The sequence below is a fragment of the Ptychodera flava genome, chromosome 19 (genome assembly GCF_041260155.1).
Source record: "Ptychodera flava strain L36383 chromosome 19, AS_Pfla_20210202, whole genome shotgun sequence".
NCBI lineage: Eukaryota > Metazoa > Hemichordata > Enteropneusta > Ptychoderidae > Ptychodera > Ptychodera flava.
The window spans coordinates 31,864,324-31,884,601 of record NC_091946.1 but is presented as its reverse complement, the minus strand read 5'-3'; the positions used below and the strand labels follow the sequence as shown (position 1 = coordinate 31,884,601).

General features: G+C 37.9%; 2 protein-coding genes across 4 annotated transcripts; both read right to left on the bottom strand.

Annotated features, from left to right (window-relative positions):
- Positions 1-436: 436 nt before the first annotated feature.
- On the bottom strand, positions 437-19,794 carry LOC139118288 (proline-rich transmembrane protein 1-like). 2 transcript variants are annotated; one of them, XM_070681556.1, is made up of 4 exons: positions 19,622-19,794; positions 19,413-19,498; positions 17,289-17,447; positions 437-692 (listed from the first exon to the last, which is right to left on the bottom strand). In XM_070681556.1, the coding sequence occupies exons 1-4, from the start codon at positions 19,635-19,637 to the stop codon at positions 603-605; spliced, it is 351 nt and encodes a 116-aa protein (XP_070537657.1). In that variant the 5' UTR covers positions 19,638-19,794; the 3' UTR covers positions 437-602. The 2 variants fall into 2 exon arrangements, with proteins under 2 accessions (XP_070537657.1, XP_070537656.1); XM_070681555.1 differs by lacking the exon at positions 437-692 and adding an exon at positions 16,211-16,745 and having other exon boundaries at positions 19,622-19,778.
- On the bottom strand, positions 1,928-6,145 carry LOC139118286 (proline-rich transmembrane protein 1-like). 2 transcript variants are annotated; one of them, XM_070681553.1, is made up of 4 exons: positions 6,073-6,145; positions 5,843-5,896; positions 2,871-2,969; positions 1,928-2,202 (listed from the first exon to the last, which is right to left on the bottom strand). In XM_070681553.1, exons 2-4 carry the CDS (start codon positions 5,852-5,854, stop codon positions 2,068-2,070), a joined length of 246 nt encoding a protein of 81 aa, XP_070537654.1. In that variant the 5' UTR covers positions 5,855-5,896; positions 6,073-6,145; the 3' UTR covers positions 1,928-2,067. The 2 variants fall into 2 exon arrangements, with proteins under 2 accessions (XP_070537654.1, XP_070537655.1); XM_070681554.1 differs by having other exon boundaries at positions 6,082-6,113.
- Positions 19,795-20,278: the final 484 nt, after the last annotated feature.

The following is a 20,278-nucleotide window of genomic DNA, read 5'->3' as shown; positions in this document are numbered from 1 at the left end:
CTTGTGTGGATTTGCGATGCCTGTGGAGTAAATAAAGTTTCCACCTTGTATTTGTGACAATCGGAAATTTTATTTTTTCCATTAATTTTACGTCATTCATTTCATACTAGCAAAATTTTCAGTTTTGAATTTTGATCATGACACTAATGTAAAACAACCGTTTCGAGCTTTCATTTTCACAGTGAGCAATTTCCTCATTCTGCTGTCACCCAGAATGACCTCACAAATGCCGTGTTAGTAGATCGCATAGTAGATCAACGGTGGCTCGTACAAAAAAAAATTATTTTTCACCTGATTTCACGAGCGCTTGAAGTTTAGCGTTTATATTAATATCGTTACTATGGCTAGAAAATAAATACTACTGATGCCCCTGCCAAATTCACAATCAGGGAAAGTTGTGTCTGTCCGACTACAAATATTTCTCGACCAAAAATGGAATAAATAAGCTTTAATTCTGTTGATATCGGTTGGAAACTTCGTAATATCCAACAACAGGGCTGTAGCCTGACCAAAAGGGGAGGGGTAGAACCTAGCTATCGAGTATTGGGTAGTTAATATAAATTGACACTGTAATACAACTATATTTCACATCTACCCCGAGGCTACGGCGCTGGACACTGTACATCATTAGATGACAAATAAAGTTTCCATTGCCATTCCACACCTCGACAGGGTCTGGTTTCACTTCCTTGCTGTAAATAGAATATGTGTGATCAGTCTTCCGGTGTTTCGCTTTACATGGGATGTCAGCTTGGCCCACGCTTGCGAATATCGAGACGAAGAAACGAAAGTGTATCACAGTCCTTGTGACATGAATGACATCATCATATTCAAAGATAAAATCACTTAATAAAAACGAAAGTACCCCCTGTCGACAGTCTTATACTTAACATTCAAATTTGACGATCGAAAGTCTAGGGGAGTAGGAGCTCCCGGAATGTGTTTGTTTTGGTTTTTGCTTTCATTTTCTAATCAATCCAGCGAATGAGACATTTCATGTACCTATGTCTCGCACCGCCAGGAAGACTCTAAAGCTCAGTCTCTCTCTCTCTCTCTCTCTCTCTCTCTCTCTCTCTCTCTCTCTCTCTCACTTTTATGGCTGGAGATCATGATATGACCTTGGTAACAAACAATTGTCCTGTTTTTTCTCAAGTTGCCAAACATTCAACTGTTACATGGTACTTTAATATCTGAAGGAAAACGTGACCGATATTCCGAGAATAAACACAGTAAAATGCGTTTCCGAAATATACGTGCACTTTCCCCCGTTTTGGCTTATTTCAGCCAGTTGAACCTGTGACGGCAAACTATAACGGAATGATTTGATTATGTCTTTATTTATTTTATCCTAATATAATTTGACACCTCGGTTACAACTGAATTTTTAAATTGCATATGTTAATTGTTAATTGTACGTTAATTCCTGGCATAATTCAATGGTCAATTTAAATGGACGATAAAGTCAATTACATGACAAACGTATGCCAATATGATAACGCATTCATTAGCAGGCTAATAATTCTTCGGAAATATGACGGAGAATAGGACACAGTTTATGTATACTGTGTCTTGTCTATTTTCAAGGATCTACAAATATTGCAAAAGTTGAAAATTCTAAAACTGATACTACTAAATCGTTGATGTATGCCATATTGACGTTTAGCGGAAATTAATAGACCTACTTCGATGTTTGATTTATACTTTGACCATGAACCTAAAACTGAATATTCATAAAGTGTTGTGTCTTGTTTATGTAAACATGAAAAAAGGTGATTAAGTCTACCGTTCGCGCGGACTGAATATGAGTGAAACGTTTTGCTGAATCTGTTCTACACAGCCAGTGACGTCACTATTGCATCGGAACAAGAACAGATCGTAATTCGTACAATTGCTGTGGTTGTCTGAGTTCAAGGCATGCTGCTCGAGGAATCGAATGTCCGTTTAAGTGCATAATATCTACTGTCTGTCAGACTTATCAGGCCTTAGATATCAAGCATGAGACTGGAGACGTATACGTCGGTATGTATGCATCCAGCATATACCCTTCCATACGTCTCACAGGTTAATCTAAGCTACTTGGATCACGATCACGGTGATTAGCAGGATTACACCAACGATGACGGTCGCTAAAATGAGGTACTTCGTCGTCTTTGAGGAGCGTTCGGCTTTCTCTCGATCTCCCATCGACACCGCTTGACGAACCTGTGTGGGGAAAAAACAGGTCAAAGAACAGAACGCTTACATCATGGCAGTGTCAGCTGAATATTCCTATCATTAGTATACTACTATAACTATAATATTGAAAAGATTAAGTAGAAACCTTGAAACGCTCCTTTCTAAGTACGAACAGCGCACCCAACAAGACGTAGTTTTAAATGCCCTTGGCTAACCATGTCCTTTTTATAGCTTTAATTGGTGTTACAGTGTTAATCTAAACGCTAGACCAGATGCCATTCACTTACGTTGTTAGTATGGATGTAACGTTACAAAATAAACCACCTGCAATAGTTGTTTTAAAGGCATATACTCGTCTGGCTGTTTGGTCACAAAGATTCTATTTTTACTGGGATGTTTTCTGGTTTTGGTTTGTCTCTGTTTTAATTGTTGATTTATTCTGATTTAATTTCATTGCTGATTCCAATCGACGTTTCTCTCTTTGATGCGTATTACAAATTAATGTACTTCATCAACCTAGCAACGACAAGCTTCTATAGCCTGGTGTACTGCCCTCTTTCAAGCACAAACGCATAAGCGAAATTTCGTGTAATACACAAACATTCAGAGTTTAATGAGAAGCTGCGAAAAAAATCAAGATATCTATAATGAGGTATATGTTTTCAGAGGTTGGAGGTATCGTAATTTAAGCTTACATCGAGTGACTTGACGATGGCGGCAATCCCGGTGGGCCAAAAGCAGAAAATACAAGAAAGTATCGACCAAACCAAGTAATCGTTGGGAGGGTTGTCCATCTGTGGGAGTCAAAAAATATTAGAGAACTTTAATTCGTGAATATATTGTTCGTCAAGTTAATTTCATATAAAAATGCTCAATAATTGTTAAAAATTGTTAACTTTGATAGCAGTACCTGGAAAAATTGTATCATTTAATTTATGGAAAAGCTTTCGCAATGTTTTAATAAAGATATTGAAGCGACGGTCATGAATGCGGTAAAGTGTTAAAAATACAACCTGCCCTAAAATGTTAAGTGTGCCTCCTAAGGGGTGGACCATTTGATATCCTGGGGGGGCTTGGAAGATTGGTGGAAGCCATTATTTTTTTTCCCACCTGCTTCACCATGAATTATTTTTTTTCTACAGGGCATATGCTGGCAAATTTTTTTTTCACTTTCCTTCTTCGAGATAATTTTTTTTTTTACCAAATTTCGGTGCAATGTTTGTTTGCTTGGTTTTTCACACCCAGTAACAAGATGCTGTTCTATCGCACACAGACTATATTCAAGAAACTAAATAAAGATATGTAAATACATGTACATTTTTGATTCACTTTACAAAAATATCAGTTTACAGATCTTATTTATACCATGGGTAACACACTGAAAATACAAATCAAACAACCTGATTACTGAGTTCTACATTGAGCATTAACAAACTTACAGTGAAAACTTTTCTGAGAACATCATTGGTGTCATCAGAAGAGATGATGGTATCCTACATATATTTGTAAAATCATGTACATTTATGGCACAGTGTTCTCCCCAGGATTTTGTTAAAAGAGGGCGAAGACGTGGTGCGAAGCACCACAAGCGACCGCATCAGCGGTCGCGGGGGGAGGTCAGGAGGGGGGTGTCCCCCTCCTGCCATTGGAGCTTTTGAAAAACAGAGATTAAAATAGTGTTATTTGGTGGCACTTGGGGAGTATTTTTTCAGATTTTTTTCATATAAAAAAGCTCAAAGGAAAAGAAATCTGAGATAGTGTTCCATAACTTTTATTCCAGTTCACTGATTTCAATGAAGATTATATTTTTTGAAAATGAAAACATAGCGACAGACATACATTTATTCATCGATGTCAAAATTATCACCATAACACTTATGCTTATGTGTTCTCAGCCTGATACACGTACACGTCCGACCGAGTCTAACAATAGGTCGTTTTGCTTTGGGAAGGAATACACAAGCGAAATTCTAACCTCCTATAAAAACTTCAGAGTACTCTGCTGTCCTTGGTTACCCTCAAGTTCCTAGGCATGTTTATACAGCTAAGTCGGTTACCTAATGCACTGCCCCTATGGAGGGACTGACCGTGGCTAACGTTACGGCCTGTGCCATGCAAATATGGCTGCCATCAATCACCGTCCCTTCACCCACGAGGGAGGAGGGACGGTGCATCAATGAATGAGTTGCACATGGGCTTATGATCTCGGATGACATCACAAACTCGCGAGATTTGCAAGATCGATGAGAATTACGTTTGCAGCCTGCAGGATCGACGCTCAAGCTTGCATTTTGCTTGTAAATCACTGTCAACTTTTTTCCCCGTACATTTTATTGTTTTATTTAAAAAAAAATAAATCTTTTTCATTTCTGGCAAGGGGTCGCCACGCCCCTGTTACCTTATTCAGGGAGAACCTGGACCAGGCATTTACTTGTGCTTGAAAAAAATATGTCATTGTCTGACAAGTGTCCTGGTTTGAGTGATATTAGCAAGTTGAACAGTCCACTTGACTGACTGAGTTCACTTGACCCAGTTCATGGCAGGCTGTCTCTCTTCTTGTGGTATTTGACAAAATCCATACATTCAGATTACACATTTCTGGAAAACACCGGTGAGCAATTTCAATTTCAGCATACTTCCTCTAATCAGAAGGTCATGTATACTGTACAATTGTTCATATTCAGTTATTGTTCCTCAAGCTTGAAATGGTTTATGCTTTATAAAACTCCAGAGCTACTGCTTGATTTTTATTGATGCTGCAGTGTGCATTGAACATTGCCAAGATTTTTTTTTCCGAGTCGCAATGGTCCATAATTGTTTTTCCATCAGCCACTTAAAGCCAGATTTATTTTTTCGAGCAACTCCACCTGGCATCTTTTTTTTTCCCCAAATCTTCCAAGCCCCCCCCCCCAGGATATCAATGGTCCACCCCTAATTTTCATGCAAAGGGTACCAATTCTCCCTTTCACGAACACGCAGAGAAAAACTGCAAACTTCTTCCCCTTCACTATGCAAATCTGCTAAGATATACCAGATGTGACGCAGCTATATTAGAACTCAAGCATTAGTTGACCCAAGCACGTCCCATGGTAGACGATTGTAGACGATTTAATTTGCATATATCCGACGGTCTAGATAATCCTTTAGTTCATCATGGACAAGAAAGGCTTCCCAAGAACTTGATACATTATGACCCAACGTGTACTGCTTTACACCAACTCGACTTTAAGGTAGATTGCATCTCGGAAGCAGATTTTTAGTTTCTCAAATCTCTACAATTCTTTTCTTATGTCCTGCTTTTGTGAGTTCATTTTGAAGCTCTTTGAGAAGAGGAAGTTCGACAATCTTGTTTTCCAAAAATATGAGTTTATACAGCGATAGTGGTCATTTTGTATCGCAAATGTCCGTAAATGTTAAGTAGTTTGTATCCAGTAACAAAATTCTTTAATTCTGGTAATGAAGAAAATTTCATTCATGAAAGTTTGAGCAAAAGTCTTTCAGTTTCAAGGTGTGTTAAGACACTAATTACAAACATTCACCCTAAATACCTGTACGAAGTAAAACCTGGGCTAGGTAGGAATATTTCACATTTTCTATCGTAAAAGACGTTGACAATTGGAACTGAGAGCGTATGGCGATACGCAAATTATTGTGTTTGACGACATACCTGGTGGTCCATACTGGGCGCTCTTGTCTAAATGTCCGTCTCCGAGCGAAGTAGCTGTTGGGAAAAAAGACAAAAAGTTTGTCTTAGTTTATGCATCACTGCAGGTGTGAAACAAGCAAAGTGAAAATGGAAGCCTTGAGCGTATTACAACAACAGCTATTTTTGAAAAAGAAATAAACTGAGCCGGGATACTATCACCCCTACATAGCAACACATAATTTTTGAGGTACCTGACTCACATTCGAGTTGTTCTCGAAGTAAATATTCGGCTCTTTGGGTAAATTTGAGGAAGTGTCTTTCTTGTCGTTCATGGATCACGTGACTATCATCACGTGGTATCCGTTGCGTTCTGTCTCTACTATCTATATGGTATTATATATTACCATGCCCTGCCCATCGCATTTTAATTGGTCGAGCTGAACCACGTGACTGCCCACAAATACACAGTAATGGTTTGTTTACATGCCCGTGAATATGAATAATATCGTAAATATAGTAACTTTACAGCTAAAACGAAAATTGTGATTTGTACAAAGATCATAATCAATCACAAAATAAAATGCAGCACTTGTGGACAAAGTTTACACACTTTTTTCAAAAACAAAATTCGGATTTTTTCCGCGCACTACTCCCTGACCAGTTCTGGGGCCCGGCCGTTGTTGTTCGCACGGGACATTTTCGTAAATTTTGACGGTTTGGGGGGTTCGTTGATAATATAATGGAAATTACAGACTCCGCGCTGACCATTAAGGTTTATTTATGGGCGCGGGCCTTAGGAAAGCCAAAATTAACGGGCTGGGCAAGCCTCGCCCGTTAATTTTTGGCTTTCCTCTCGCCCTTGCCCATAAATAAACGTTAATGGTCAGTGCGTCGTCCGTTATTTCTATAACATATTCAGACAGGTTGACAATGAGAGATATCATTATATTCAGTCCAGGTCTCAATCGAACGTGCTGTAAGCACTGTCCGACACTATACATCTACGAACATTTTTTACATTCCTCAGTTTCCCCTTTAGGGTGACAACGTACAGGAGACAAAAATTCAAGGTCCCGCTTGACAATTTTTCATGACATTGACAAATGAAGTTGTTCGCCAAGGTTGTATGTTAAGTCCTATTTTGTTTAGTTTTTATATCAATGAATTAGCTAAAATGATGGAAAGTTCGGGATACTCTGGAATACAATTATTACCCAATGATATGCTTCAATTATTTCTTTTGTTGTATGCTGACGATATTGTCATTTTTTCAACCACAGTGATTGGATTAAAAAGGCTTATCGATATTTTATACGAATTTACATTGAAATGGAAAATGAAAGTAAATTTATCTAAAACTAGAATAGTGGTTTATAGAAAAGTAAATATGAGCGATGATATTTCGGGGAGAATGAGTTAAAGGTTGAAAGTGTTTATGAGTATCTGGGTTTAATTTTGTCATGTAAAGGATCATTTTCAGTAACTACAAGAAATATGTCTGTGAAGGCGAGGAAGAAAATAGCTATACTTTGCAAGTGTGTTAAAAATGTGAAATGTTTACATCCAAAGACTTATTTTAATTTATTTGACGTACTTATTTTACCCGTACTTAGTTACGGGGCAGAAGTGTGGGGTTTTCAAGCTTATGAACATCTGGAAAGAGTGCAGTTATTATACTGCCGACAATACCTGGGAGTGTCAAAGGGTACTTCTAGTTGTACTGTTTTAGGCGAGTGTGGCAGATTACCATTGTTTTGCTATTATGTCAAGAGATGTGTCAAGTATTGGCTTCGCCTTTTAGAAATGCCTGAATCACGTTTACCATCTAAAGCGTACCGTATGTTACGTAATATGGATTAACAAGGGAAATTTATACATGGGCCACTGATATGAAAAACTTGTTATACTTGTATGGTTTTGGTCATGCCTGGCTAAACTAAGGAGTTGGTAATATAAATGTTTTTTGTCAGAATTTCTTATGAGGTTTAAAAAGGCAAGAATGGTGGTCTGAAGTTAGCGTAAATGAGAAAACCAGTTACTACAGGAATTTTAAAACGGAGCTTAATTTAGAAATGTATCTTTCATGTATTGATTTATATAAATATCGTAGAGCACTGGCTAGACTCAGATGCTCTAGTCATCCATTGGAAATAGAAACTGGACGACACAGAGGAATTGATAGAGAATATAGGCTTTGTAAATTATGTTGTAAAGAAATAGAAGATGAATATCACTTTCTTTTTATTTGTTCGGCATCGGATAACTTAAGAGAAAAGTACCTCCTAAAGAAATTTTGTAGATCACCATCACATTATCAATTCAACATATTAATGAAAACAAATGACGAGTCTTTGATTAAGAATTTAGCATTATTTATTTTTCACGCCTTCAAAACTAGAGACAAAGTGTGATTTTGAGAAAATATGTTGTACTTCAGTAATCTTTTCAATAATCTTTTCAAACTTGTTTTGTATGACTGATTGACACTGTATTTGGTAAACATATAAGGGCCGGAAGCCCATTATGCAGAAATAAACATACGAGACAAATGAAGTTCACATGATCAATGACGATGATAACTTAATGTATAGCAACAATTAGATAACACGCAAAGGTAATCGTCGCGCGCAGGGCAAATATATTGTTATTTATATAAGTGTAATTCGTGATATCAGCAGATAGTGAACATTTTCGGGGTCTTTAATGTCCGAGACTCAGCAGGAATTTTTAAAAACGACCGGATATGTAACTTAAAACAAGAAGTAAGCGAATTTGGCAAATGTCTGATGATGATTTCTGATCGAGTTGAAAGTAAATCATTCGCAAGCCTAAAGTCTAAATTATATATTTCCAACCTACCTCTTGTCAGATACTCAGAAAGTCCCCAGGTCGAAAGACACAGCGTTCATCCTTAATAAGGGATACAGGGTGTTGTGTCTTGATAAAATTTCTTAGGGCTCACCTGTGAAGGCTCTCCACTGCGGATAAGTTTGATTAAACTAGACTCAAAGATCGCACCTAACAATGGATAATAGAGTATTTCGATAGCTTACGCGTCTAGAGGGGTGCAATCCCTACAATGTCTCCCTTGATCGCAAACACAGTCGAGCAGTGGTTCTTTACATCACGTGACCTCGCTGGTGAAAGTTCATTGGATAACACGTGTATAGTGCGTAATGCCGAAGTTAAAAATGTGGAGTTCTATGTAGCGATAAGCTTATCCGAAACAGCTCCGTCAATTGTTGGACCAACTCACAGCGGAAAATAATGGTTCACGCGTTAGGGACCGTCTCAGATTGTCGCAGAAGTTCAAAAAGCGGAATTCATTCGTTTAGGGGGGAGCGGGTTTGACCTCCATTCAATTAGTGAACTTCACTTTCGCACTTTTATTTTGTGATCACAAGTTTTCGTGTGTTTATTTTAAATTAAAGAAAAAAATGCACACTCGTGCCAACAACTTTGTAACTGTTTCAATCTCGTTCGTTCCCCAAACACAATTTACCGATAGTAACATTGTATCCTAAACCTTTCATTCATCAAATTATTCAAGACAAAAAGTATCATTTTTTAAAATGTGCTATTTATAAGCGTCTGCTCTAACCACTAGATGTTTTTATTCTCTTTTGTTATGCACCTGGTCATAGTCGTTTTAACATGATTTAACACGCCTGGGCCCCCATGTCGAAGTTTCTCGCCGGAGTGACTCTAGCTATATGTCTACCTGGTGAGGAAAAAACCACCGTCTAAACAGACTGATATAACCGCAGCCCATTTTCGCTGTAAGGAATCAAAGCAAGTGTCTGCGAAAACGCAATCAAACAGTCAATGCATACTGGAACGGCCAGAACTGGACAGGGTTTCCTATAACAAGTGAGGGATATCTGTATATGGGTAACTCGCCTGAATCGTATGACGATTACTCGGCCGATGTTACTGCATTTGCAAGTGCTGGCATTAGGGCATTGCAGACCAAGCCTCGGTTTGTTTGATGTTGTAATGTGGCAAGGGGAATACGTCTTTAGTAGCTATAGCAAAATGCAACATTGTACTCTCAGGCAGACATGAACATTTCGCACTTTCGAAGTTTCGTTTAGGGGGCGGGGGGAGGGGGTTTGATCTAAACGAAGAATTTCGTTTCTTGAACTTCTGCGACAATCTGAGACGGTCCCTTATTGTAATAGTCTTTTGTATGGTATTAGGAAGATTCGGCTTGAACATATTCAATCACTTCAAAATGCTGCTGCTCGCCCTGTCTCTTGGATTTGAGGATCATATACATTCCCGTACTTATTTATCTACACTAGCTGTCGGCTGAAGTATATGCGCCAAGGTAGTATGCGCCAGTGAAAGTGAGAGACCGGAGATCACTCAACATTTACAGATATTTTAAATTCAAAATGGTCACCATCCTTGTGTTAACTTTATTAGGAAAACTTTTAGATTTTGGAACAGCTAAGACGGTGAAAATTAATCTTGATGTTTATGATTGGATACATAATATTATCTTTACGATCATATGATCAAAGCTACGCCTTAGAGATAACTTTTAAAAACCTATTTAAAAGGAGGAAGACAAATACAACGGATAGGGCAGGATGACAGAACGTCCAATGAGCAACCCAAGACATTTAGACAATGGGAGAATCGTATCTTGGGAAATGTCGCCTGTCAAGGTTTTCTACTGAGAATTAAAGTCCATGTAGTACCAACGAACTCTGAACGTCTATTGCAATTAATACTTTGAAGATTTCCAGTACCTCTCAGCAAGCTCAGATGAGTCAACGAATAAATAAAACAAACAACCACGTAAAAACGTAAAAAATAAGCAGTGGAGTATCTGGGTACAAAGCAAACTGCACGGAAAAAGAGAGCCAGTATTTAACTGACGACAATGACGACAAGTCAAGTCCAGTTTATTTCATTACTTCAGGCCACCGGCCAAAATGTACCAAAAAAAACATAATTAATATCGTACATGGGTCACTGGAAAAAAGCAACCAACGATAACAACAGATCATGAAAGCTAATTATAAAACAGACGAAAAGTCATATAGTCGTCTCTACGCTTCATTCAAATATATATATATATATATATATATATATATATTATATATAATATATATATATATATATATATATATATATCAGGGTTCTCAAAAAATTTTGAAGTAGGCGGAAAATTAAGAAAAGTAGGCGGTTAGCTTCTGTGTGCAACCAGGTTCCCGGGGGAGGGGGTGTTCAAGTATTATTTTTTAAATTGAAGACATTTCTGAGCAATTTCATGCATTCTTATACAGTGTATAAAATGCTATTCCAACATACACACAGGGGAGGGTTTCAGGGACGGGGTCCCCCGTCCCTGTGGGCAAGAAATTTTTAAATTTTGAAGACATTTTGGAGTAATTTTGTGCATTCTTGTACAGTATAATTAAAGACCATTTCAGCATACAGAATAATCATTATTATTGTCAATTACAACATGTTTTCAGGGATACAGTTTTTTAAAAAACGTCAGAAAAATTAATTTGATATCACTCGGGCCTGTCAACTGTATCCAGTTGACAAGGATAATAGCAAAATTTCACCAGACTGTTGTGTAGAATCATATTAGCTCATGACTTGAACAAACATTTGAAATGCATCATAGAATAGGGTTTTCAAAACCCAGAAAATGATCCGCTAGAATCCTGACCAGCCTGGCTATACAAAGTTTTTTACTGATTTAAATAAACTTGATTGAAGATACAGTAAAATCAAACAGTTTATTCAATTCAATGAATTATAGGAACACAATTTTCAGTGATTTTAATTCACTGTACTAATTTCACAATAAAACGAATCTGCGAGCTGATTATGGATTTTTTGGTGATGTTGAATATAATTGAAAAAGAAAGATAAATTTCAGTGTTCATGTTTGATAAAACCTCAAACTAACGACACCGAACGCCAGCCTGTACTGCACCGTGTGTGTACAAAGCACCGGCAGTCAATTGTAAGACAGTACACACAACGCGATATTGGTCGACCTGAATTTGACACTGTGATCAACGTAGCGTTTCAAAAGTACGAAAAGTGAGACCAAGTAATTTTTTGTTTATTTAGATTTCATCTACACCTCCCAAAACCAACAGACAAAGTCCTACTCTTACGCAGAAAATCAAAGTTTTCAAGCGTCGACTTTCTCTTCAGCGATGCACCACGGCCCCTCCACAAAACGCGATGTCGATCGACTTGAATATTGGCATCGTGATTGACCACGGATGGATTGACATGGCGTTTCAAAGTATGAAAAATAAGACTCAGTAACTTTTGGTCGCTTTAGATTCGATCAAAAACCTACCAAACCCATCAGACAAGGCCCTACTCTTACTCTATACTCTTACGCAGAAAAAAAAGCTCTCAAGCGTCGACTTTCTCTTCCGGGTTTGAGCGAAACAAAAGTCGGCTTCACTCGGAAATGGTCGGCTATTCGCGGGCATAACGTAATTGTATCGGCTATACCCGACGTGAACGTCGGAATAATTCTGCTTGTGATCGGGCAAGCAAGGTTGACCTCGAGAGCGATTAATTCCCAGTATGCTATAACGTTCGCTGATCACGGAACTACAGTGATAGCAACAAGTTCACCGCGTAAATTGCTAGACTACATGATATAGCCACATCGGCACTTCTGAAATATTATCTCCGGCTTGCAAGACCACCAAAAAAATCACAATATTGTTATCAAAACCAGAATTTCCGGGCCAGAGAGCGAAACAGTGCTGAAAAGTAGCCGGCCAAAATACGAAAGTAGCCGGTCAATTTGGCCGGCATCCGGCTAAAAATGAACACGCTGTATATATATATATATATATATATATATATATATATATATATATATATATATATATATATATATTGTAATGATAGCGTGATATAAATTTTACCTTTAGATCTTGGAATCCATCTTCCACTTGGTTCATGGCTTTCTAGACGTAGGGTTTTGTTCCATCGTCCTGCTTCTATTTTAAGAGAATGTACTGAGGTTCTGAATTTGCAGAGCTAATCTGATGGCAGATTTTCAAGGTCTAACAAGTATGGTTCTAGACAAAGTTCCTTCTTAAGTAACAAAGATTCTATTTTTACTAGGATGTTTTCTGGTTTTCGTTTGTCTCTGTTGTAATTGTTGATTTTTTCTGTTTTAATTTCATTGCCAATTCAAATCGACATTTCTTCTCTGTGATGCGTATTACAATATTAATGCACTTCATCGATCCCAACCTAGCAATGACAAGGCTACCGTAAGGCAAATATAACTTCTAAAGCCTGGTGTACTGCCCTCTTTCAAGCATACACGCATAAGCGAAATTTCGTGTAATACACAAACATTCAGAGTTTAATGAGAAGCTGCGAAAATAATCAAGATATCTATAATGAGATATATGTTTTCAGAGGTTGGAGGTATCGTAATTTAAGCTTACATCGAGTGACTTGACGATGGCGGCAATCCCGGTGGGCCAAAAGCAGAAAATACAAGAAAGTATCGACCAAACCAAGTAACCGTTGGGAGGATTGTCCATCTGTGGAAATCGAAAAATATTAGAGAACTTTAATTCGTGAATATATTGTTCGTCAAGTTAATTTCTTATAAAAATTCTCAATAATTGTTAAAAATTGTTAACTTGTATAGCAGTACCTGGAAAATTGTATCTTCGAGAAGGGCGCCCTCTATGGTCTATGTGCAAGAAAAAAATAAAAACATGAACACGGAAAACTCGTAAACGAAATTGAAAAAAAAACTCACAATGAAATTTTAAAAAACTCGCAAACGAAAACTTTAGAAATAATAATAATAATAATAATAATAATATTTATTTCTTATAGAGCGCATTACATTTTAAAAATCTCAATGCGCTTTACACAACACTAAAAAGAGGTAAATTATAAATAAAAATTACGAGAAAACACCAATAAATGCAAAGAGTAAAATTTTAAAAAGTGTCTAGGAATAAAATGATCTAAAAAGATAAGTTTTTAACTGACTTCTAAATTGTTAAAAGAATTAGCAAGCCTTATCTCAAATGGTAAAGTTTTCCACAAATGGGGAGCACATACAGAAAATGCTCTATTGCCATAAAAAGCCGTGTTGCAAACAGGCTGATGCAAAATGATCGCACCACTAGACTGGGACCTAAGTGTACGACCAGTATGACGTACTGTTAGCATTTCTTCTAGATAGTCGGGGCTTGGCCTGTTAGAATTTTGTAAGTGAAACAAAGAATTTTAAAATCAATTCGTTTCTGGACTGGAAGCCAATGTAAATTTTGTAGTACTGGTGTTATGTGGTCCCTTTTCTTCTTTCTGCTAACAAGCCGGGCGGCTGAATTTTGAATAGCCTGGAGTTTACGTATTTCAAAATTCGGAAGACCAAAAAGAAGACTGTTGCAGTAATCCAAACGTGATGTAATAAAGGCATGAACAAGTTTCTCCGTGGTACGTTGGTCGAGAAGATCACGAATCTTTCCTAATATCGCACTTTGACCCTAATAAGCTTCCGTAATTAACTCTATGGGGGAAAAATAAAATCTTCGATTTTCAAAACGCTAGGACGCTGTAAGTCGTGCTTTCTCCAATGGCTTCAAAATGATTCCCAATCAAGTTGTTGATCAGAAAAGAATGGTAAATGTTTGAGAGACCGATATTTGTCCCCGAAGCGCATTCTACCTTAATGTGTGTGACCTCAAAGGGTATACAGCTGGTGTGACTTGATAGACTCTTTCACAGCCCCTTTATGACAGGCTACGCCTCAGACCTTACGCTGCGTTAAAAACAATCGTGAGGGGGGCTGGAGGAATTGCGATTGAAATCTTCTTTTTTTCAGATCCCCCTCAATACCCTTAAAATTTTTCAAGTCCACCCCCAAATTACCATATAGCCGCATATTTATTAGGAATGCACATAGAGTTAAAATAAACATATATTGTGTAGTTCTGCACGCAAATGTTCAACACTACCTCTTATCAGCAGGTTGTAGAGCCATATACCTTGGGCAAGTTCTTAAATTGATTCATTTTTAAATGCATCAGTGGACTTTTTGGATTTCTCAGTCTAAGCCGACTTGAGTTTATCCAACTCTGGTCAGGTCAATGGCACCAGTTGAAAAGCACACAAAATGACAATCATGAGAGAGTATGAAAATTGTGTATTCCTGGCTACATTTTACCAATTTGTGAAAAAATGAGAAAAGTGACCCACCATTTTTTTTTCAAAAGTACAAGACATACAACTTGCATGCCACTTATATATGTTTTACAAAACTGACAATACTGGAAGGTTAAAATATTCCATCAAATTAATGCTTGAATCTCAAACAGTTTGGGTGTAATACTGGCAAATTTGATAGAAAATAAATGATTCCATTTAGTTACACATTTTTCCATTAAAATTAGAGTCTTTACTTTTCAAAGTTTTACTTTTGTGTTATTGGTACAATGAGATGTGAAAATTTCATTCACTGCATGAACTGGAAATGTATTGTTTTATATATTGGTTTTAGGTGATTTTACAAAAACTGACTTTTCATTGTACGTTTGTATAAGGTCAAGTATGGTTACCCCATCTTTTTTTTCTCTAATATTGTTCTCATATGCCATAATTCAAAAATCCATGGTAACTGTTTGTCCCCTAGTCTTCTACGGTATGTGTTGCTGTCTGGCTGGATCTTGTGTACAAGTATATGAGTGTTTCACTGTCAATTGAGTGTCCTATGACCGAAACTCTTCTTAAACTACATCAGAGACAGAGCTGTATCACTGTCACTGCCAGTATGTAGTAGCAGGGCAGTAGTTGTATTAACTTTTTATATTGACAATGTTTTTGTTCAGTTTATACAATTGTGCTCTTGTTCTACTCCCTACAGCATGTTGAGCTGTCCAGCATTCAGCTTGCCAACACAGCCTATGTGTACCTTGCATTTGTATCATTCAATTATCACCAGTATTTAGACAAACGGACTTTGTTGACAAACTGAATATTGTGTTTTTCAGCATGCTGTAGAGAGACACCAAGAAACTGTGTTTAATGCGTTGCATAGAAATATTGAAAAAAATTATCAGCAGTTGCAGCTCCTGCCCCATTACAAGGCCAACTTGTTTTACGAAAATTTAATGGCATTCATACATTTTTAGATTTTTTCGAGATTAAAGACATAAAATGTGACAAAACGGTTCTAGATTTTGTTTTAATTATTACTAACATTAGAACCATTGGACGACATCAAGACATTTGGAGTCAAAATATTTTCAGGTCCAACTATAGGCAGAGCAAAACTTTCAAGTCCCCCCTCGACTACCCCAAAAATTTTCGAATCCCCCCTGAATCCCTCCAGCCCCCCCCCCCCTTACCATTTTTTTGAATGCGGCCTTACAAGACCGTTGATGGCGCATCACCATATGATTGAAGACAGAGCTGCGTTGCAACGAGGGGCTTTAAGAGAGTCTAGACTTGATATAGCATTAGAATTCAGTATGGTGAGTTATTTCGAGAAAAGAGTGTCGTTTATGAGATTGAAATAGTTTGATAAGAATTCTCTTGACACACAGACAGTTTACGGGGTCTTCTTCAAAATTCTCTGAGATAGTCGAGATTGTTAGTTAATCTTGGATAACTGTGATGTTGGTGGTATCATGGGGTAACGACCGTCCTGGACGCAAATTGGTGTACTTTGTCAATGTAAATCCATTTAGCATGGAGCTGCTGCAAAATCGCCCCATGCCAGCATGTCGTTTCACAGTGGTCACTTATTGACAAATACCATTGTCACGTTCATTACCACCAGAGCTATAATTGCGATACCACCCATGAGGGCCGCTATGGAGAATTTCTTCGCAATTCTGGAGGAGCGCTCGGCCCTCACTCGGTCTCCAACCAACACTGCGTCACGTACCTGCGTGGAAATAAGCCAGTCAGTCGTAGTTGGGTAAACAGTGCCTCGAATGATAGCACGGGATGTTAACTTTTCAAGTACATAATGTATATTGATTGGTCATAGCTCTTCTACAACTTGTTGTCAAACGTTGACTTTTTTGTATTCTGTCGTTCTACCCAATATGAGTCGATATGCAACATACAAAGACAGCTCCATCATTTTTAAAATTCAGAAAAAATTCAAGATTCTTCTTACATGTAATTTATGCATAAGCTTTAGCATTGCAATCTCTAAACTTTAACGATTGAATTTCTAAATTCTGCTTAAAGCTGGAGGTCAGACTGGCATAACATTTGGAAGAAAACGAAGACAATCCTCGGTTGAACAAAGAATGATTACTTCTTCAGAATTCCGAAGATGATAGTTGCACCCGAAACTGACACTACACCTCAAGTCAGTTACTACTGTCCTCTCTTAAGCATATAAGTAGATTACGCATTCTTCAAGTCTGAATAATTTGCAGTGAATTTATACGGCCACATAAGAGGAGTAGGAGCTTACATCTAACGCCTTGATGATGGCAACCAATCCCAGTGGCCAGCAGCAGAAAATACAGGCAAGTATTGAATGAACCAAATAGTCGTTTGGCGGATTCTGCATGGGCTGAGCGTCATACTGGTGAACATGGGCGACATATGGCTGTTCTGGTCCTGGCTGTATCTGTAGAAATTAAACAAAGATGTCATACCAGTAAGTTGTTTGGTATAAAACGAACCTAATAATGCATTTCTCTTGCTAAAATTAATAAGTTAATGATGAGAAGGAAACGTTAATTCATACATAAACAAATGTTTTTCTGTGTATGTATGTATGTATGTATGTATATGTATGTATGTATGTATCTATGTATCTATGTATCTATGTATCTATGTATGTACGTATGTATGTATGTGTGTGTGTATTTTGTATGTATGTACCTTATGTATGTAAATTATGTGCACAAGACCACTAATTCATTTCCCATAGGCCACAGTAGCGTTGAGCTTGATTTTCCTATTTTAAAACATTCAGCGGCACGAATCCTCTTAACAGGTGTTAGGTCAATGTCAGCTTGACTACTGATTAATTTTTCGTGTGGGCAAGTCCACGGAAATTTTGAGATAGCGATGAAAATAGCGCCCTCAGTGGTGTTTTTGACAAAATTCAGGCTTATTGTTATGATTTCTATTAGCCCTAGAACTCCTCATATTACCACCAAATGCTTCAGCCATTATTCACAACAATCTGCATTTTGATTCAGGCAGAAAAATATCTTTACAAAAATTCTTGACGTTAAAGTTCAAACTAAACAAGCATCCATGCAGATATCAAAACTTCAAGGTCTGCACTATTTTTCTTCCTAACTATGGGTAACGAACCGGGAAGTGAATTAGTGATCTTGTGCCATATGTATATACGAACGTCCAATTTCACAGTCATTTTGAACGAAATGTGCTGCCTATGATGTACTGACTTAAGGGACAGCACGTGTTCAAAAGTTGCAGCATCAGTATTCATTTGACATAAGAGTCGTTCTTGGAATGAACGGAAACCATTGACGTCACTTGACCAAGCACACAAAATAGACAGCTAGAAATTATAGTATTCAGGCGAACAGGAACGAGTCAATAATTTTTAAGAACTAATTCAATACATGGTCTTTATTGTTCAACAGACAAGGGCTCAACGACCAATGGGCTAATTGTGCGTACTATTGGTGGTGAGGAAGTGTCGAGAGCAACAGGGAGACACAAAAGACCACTTGACTTCCAGTCCGGCACACAGGGCCTTTATTTTTCAATGTTGAATAATACAACATTCTCTCTGCGTATCCCACATTGGCAATTCCGATCACCTGTGGTCCGGCAGGTGCACTCACATGATTAATTTGAGGACCCGGATGTTTAATCGTATCAATGTGCTTAATATGGTCACAGCGATATAATGAAGGTTTCCTACTGGGAATATAGCTGACCTCAGCAAAAATTGACTTTACATGACTGACGAGTATCCACACAAACTCCAACGGCACCCATTGCTATCCGCATTTCAGTGCAGAAAGCAGGGCTCTACTGTTTATGATCTCTTGAGCCAAAAAACTAGCTTCGAAATACTTGGCGGATTCTTCGTTTTTTTCAATGGAAATGGCTATTCGCACCGCAGCGGTGCGGATAAGGAATCCAAATTTCTTATTCGCACGTGACCGCAACACTAAAACCCAATCAGAGAGATGATTACATATACAACCAATAAAATTGTAGCTTTCAAACATACAACGATATTTGGTTAATACATAGCACTCTGTGAACTGTTAATGTTAAAGTTAAGTTCGATTGGCGCGTTGAGTAAGCGAGATCCATAGAAACGGTCGCGGTGCGAATAAGAAATTCCTTATCCGCACTGCTGCGGTGCGAATAAAACAATTTGATTCCTTATCCGTACCGCCGCGGTGCGAATAGGAAATTGAAATTCCTTATCCGCATTGCTGCGTTGCGAATAACATCTTCCTTTTTTCAATAGTATTGCTTCAAAATGAATAATCGCACCGGCATTGTAAGGCGACTTCTCAGTTTATCTTTTGATAACTTGACTTGTTTATAGGTCTAATTTAATATATGAGATGGAAGGTGACATTTGTTCACAAACCTGTACTGGTGGTGATGGCGCTTGGTAAACTGGCGGTGCGTGCTGTGGATAGTATTGGTCCTCATTGCCGTCGCCGACTAACTGTGCTGTTAAGAAACAAATAAGAAGGTCACTTCCGCGTACATGGGGTTGTAATCAGCTCGTACAGCGTGTACTGAGAGAACGCCAGTAGTTTCAAGACATTTATTGGCGAGAAGACTTAAGCTTACCTTTGTCGTCTGACATACTGGTAGAGTTGTTTTACAGTGAAATGACGATGGTGCGTTTCGAGTCAGTTGCATGAACCACGTGCCTTCGTTGTCGGTCATGTGACATACATAATGAATTTTGAAGCAGAGGGTCTAGAAGTCAAAGTTCGATCAAAGCTGCTAAGGTCATCTTCAGCTACCATAAACTTAGAATGTTTACAGGGAAATTAGAAAAAGCTCATTGCTGCAGAATGCGCCTGAGTCATCGTGTTGTCTGTGGAGTAAATAAAGTTTCTACCTTCTTGTTTATGGAAAATAGTCCATTTTATTTTCCCCAAAAAAGTTAACATGGGGACAGTGCCATTTTGTATTTCAAATATTAGTAACTTTTATGTCATTTCTTTTTCATGTGAATAAAATTTGCACTTTTGATTTTTGATTATGAAAGGGGACAATTTACACTTTACTTAACTCTAATTTTTAAAAAAACCGTTTCGAGCTTTCATTTTCACAGTGAGCAATTTCCTCATTCTGCTGTCACCCGGAATGACCTCACAAATGCCGTGTTAGTAATCGCGTAGTAGATCAACGGTGGCTCGTACAAAAATAAATAATTTTGACCTGCTTTCACGAGCGCTTGGAGTTTGGCGTTTATATTAACACCGTTACTATGGCTAG

Excerpts from the sequence above, each read along its gene's own strand:
- LOC139118286 (XM_070681553.1), bottom strand. Across the intron at positions 2,203-2,870 it reads CCATCGTCAAGTCACTCGAT|GTTCGTCAAGCGGTGTCGAT; the intron begins GTAAGCTTAAAT and ends TTCCCCACACAG.
- LOC139118288 (XM_070681555.1), bottom strand. Across the intron at positions 17,448-19,412 it reads CGCCATCACCACCAGTACAG|ATACAGCCAGGACCAGAACA; the intron begins GTTTGTGAACAA and ends TAATTTCTACAG. Across the intron at positions 16,746-17,288 it reads CCATCATCAAGGCGTTAGAT|GTACGTGACGCAGTGTTGGT; the intron begins GTAAGCTCCTAC and ends ATTTCCACGCAG.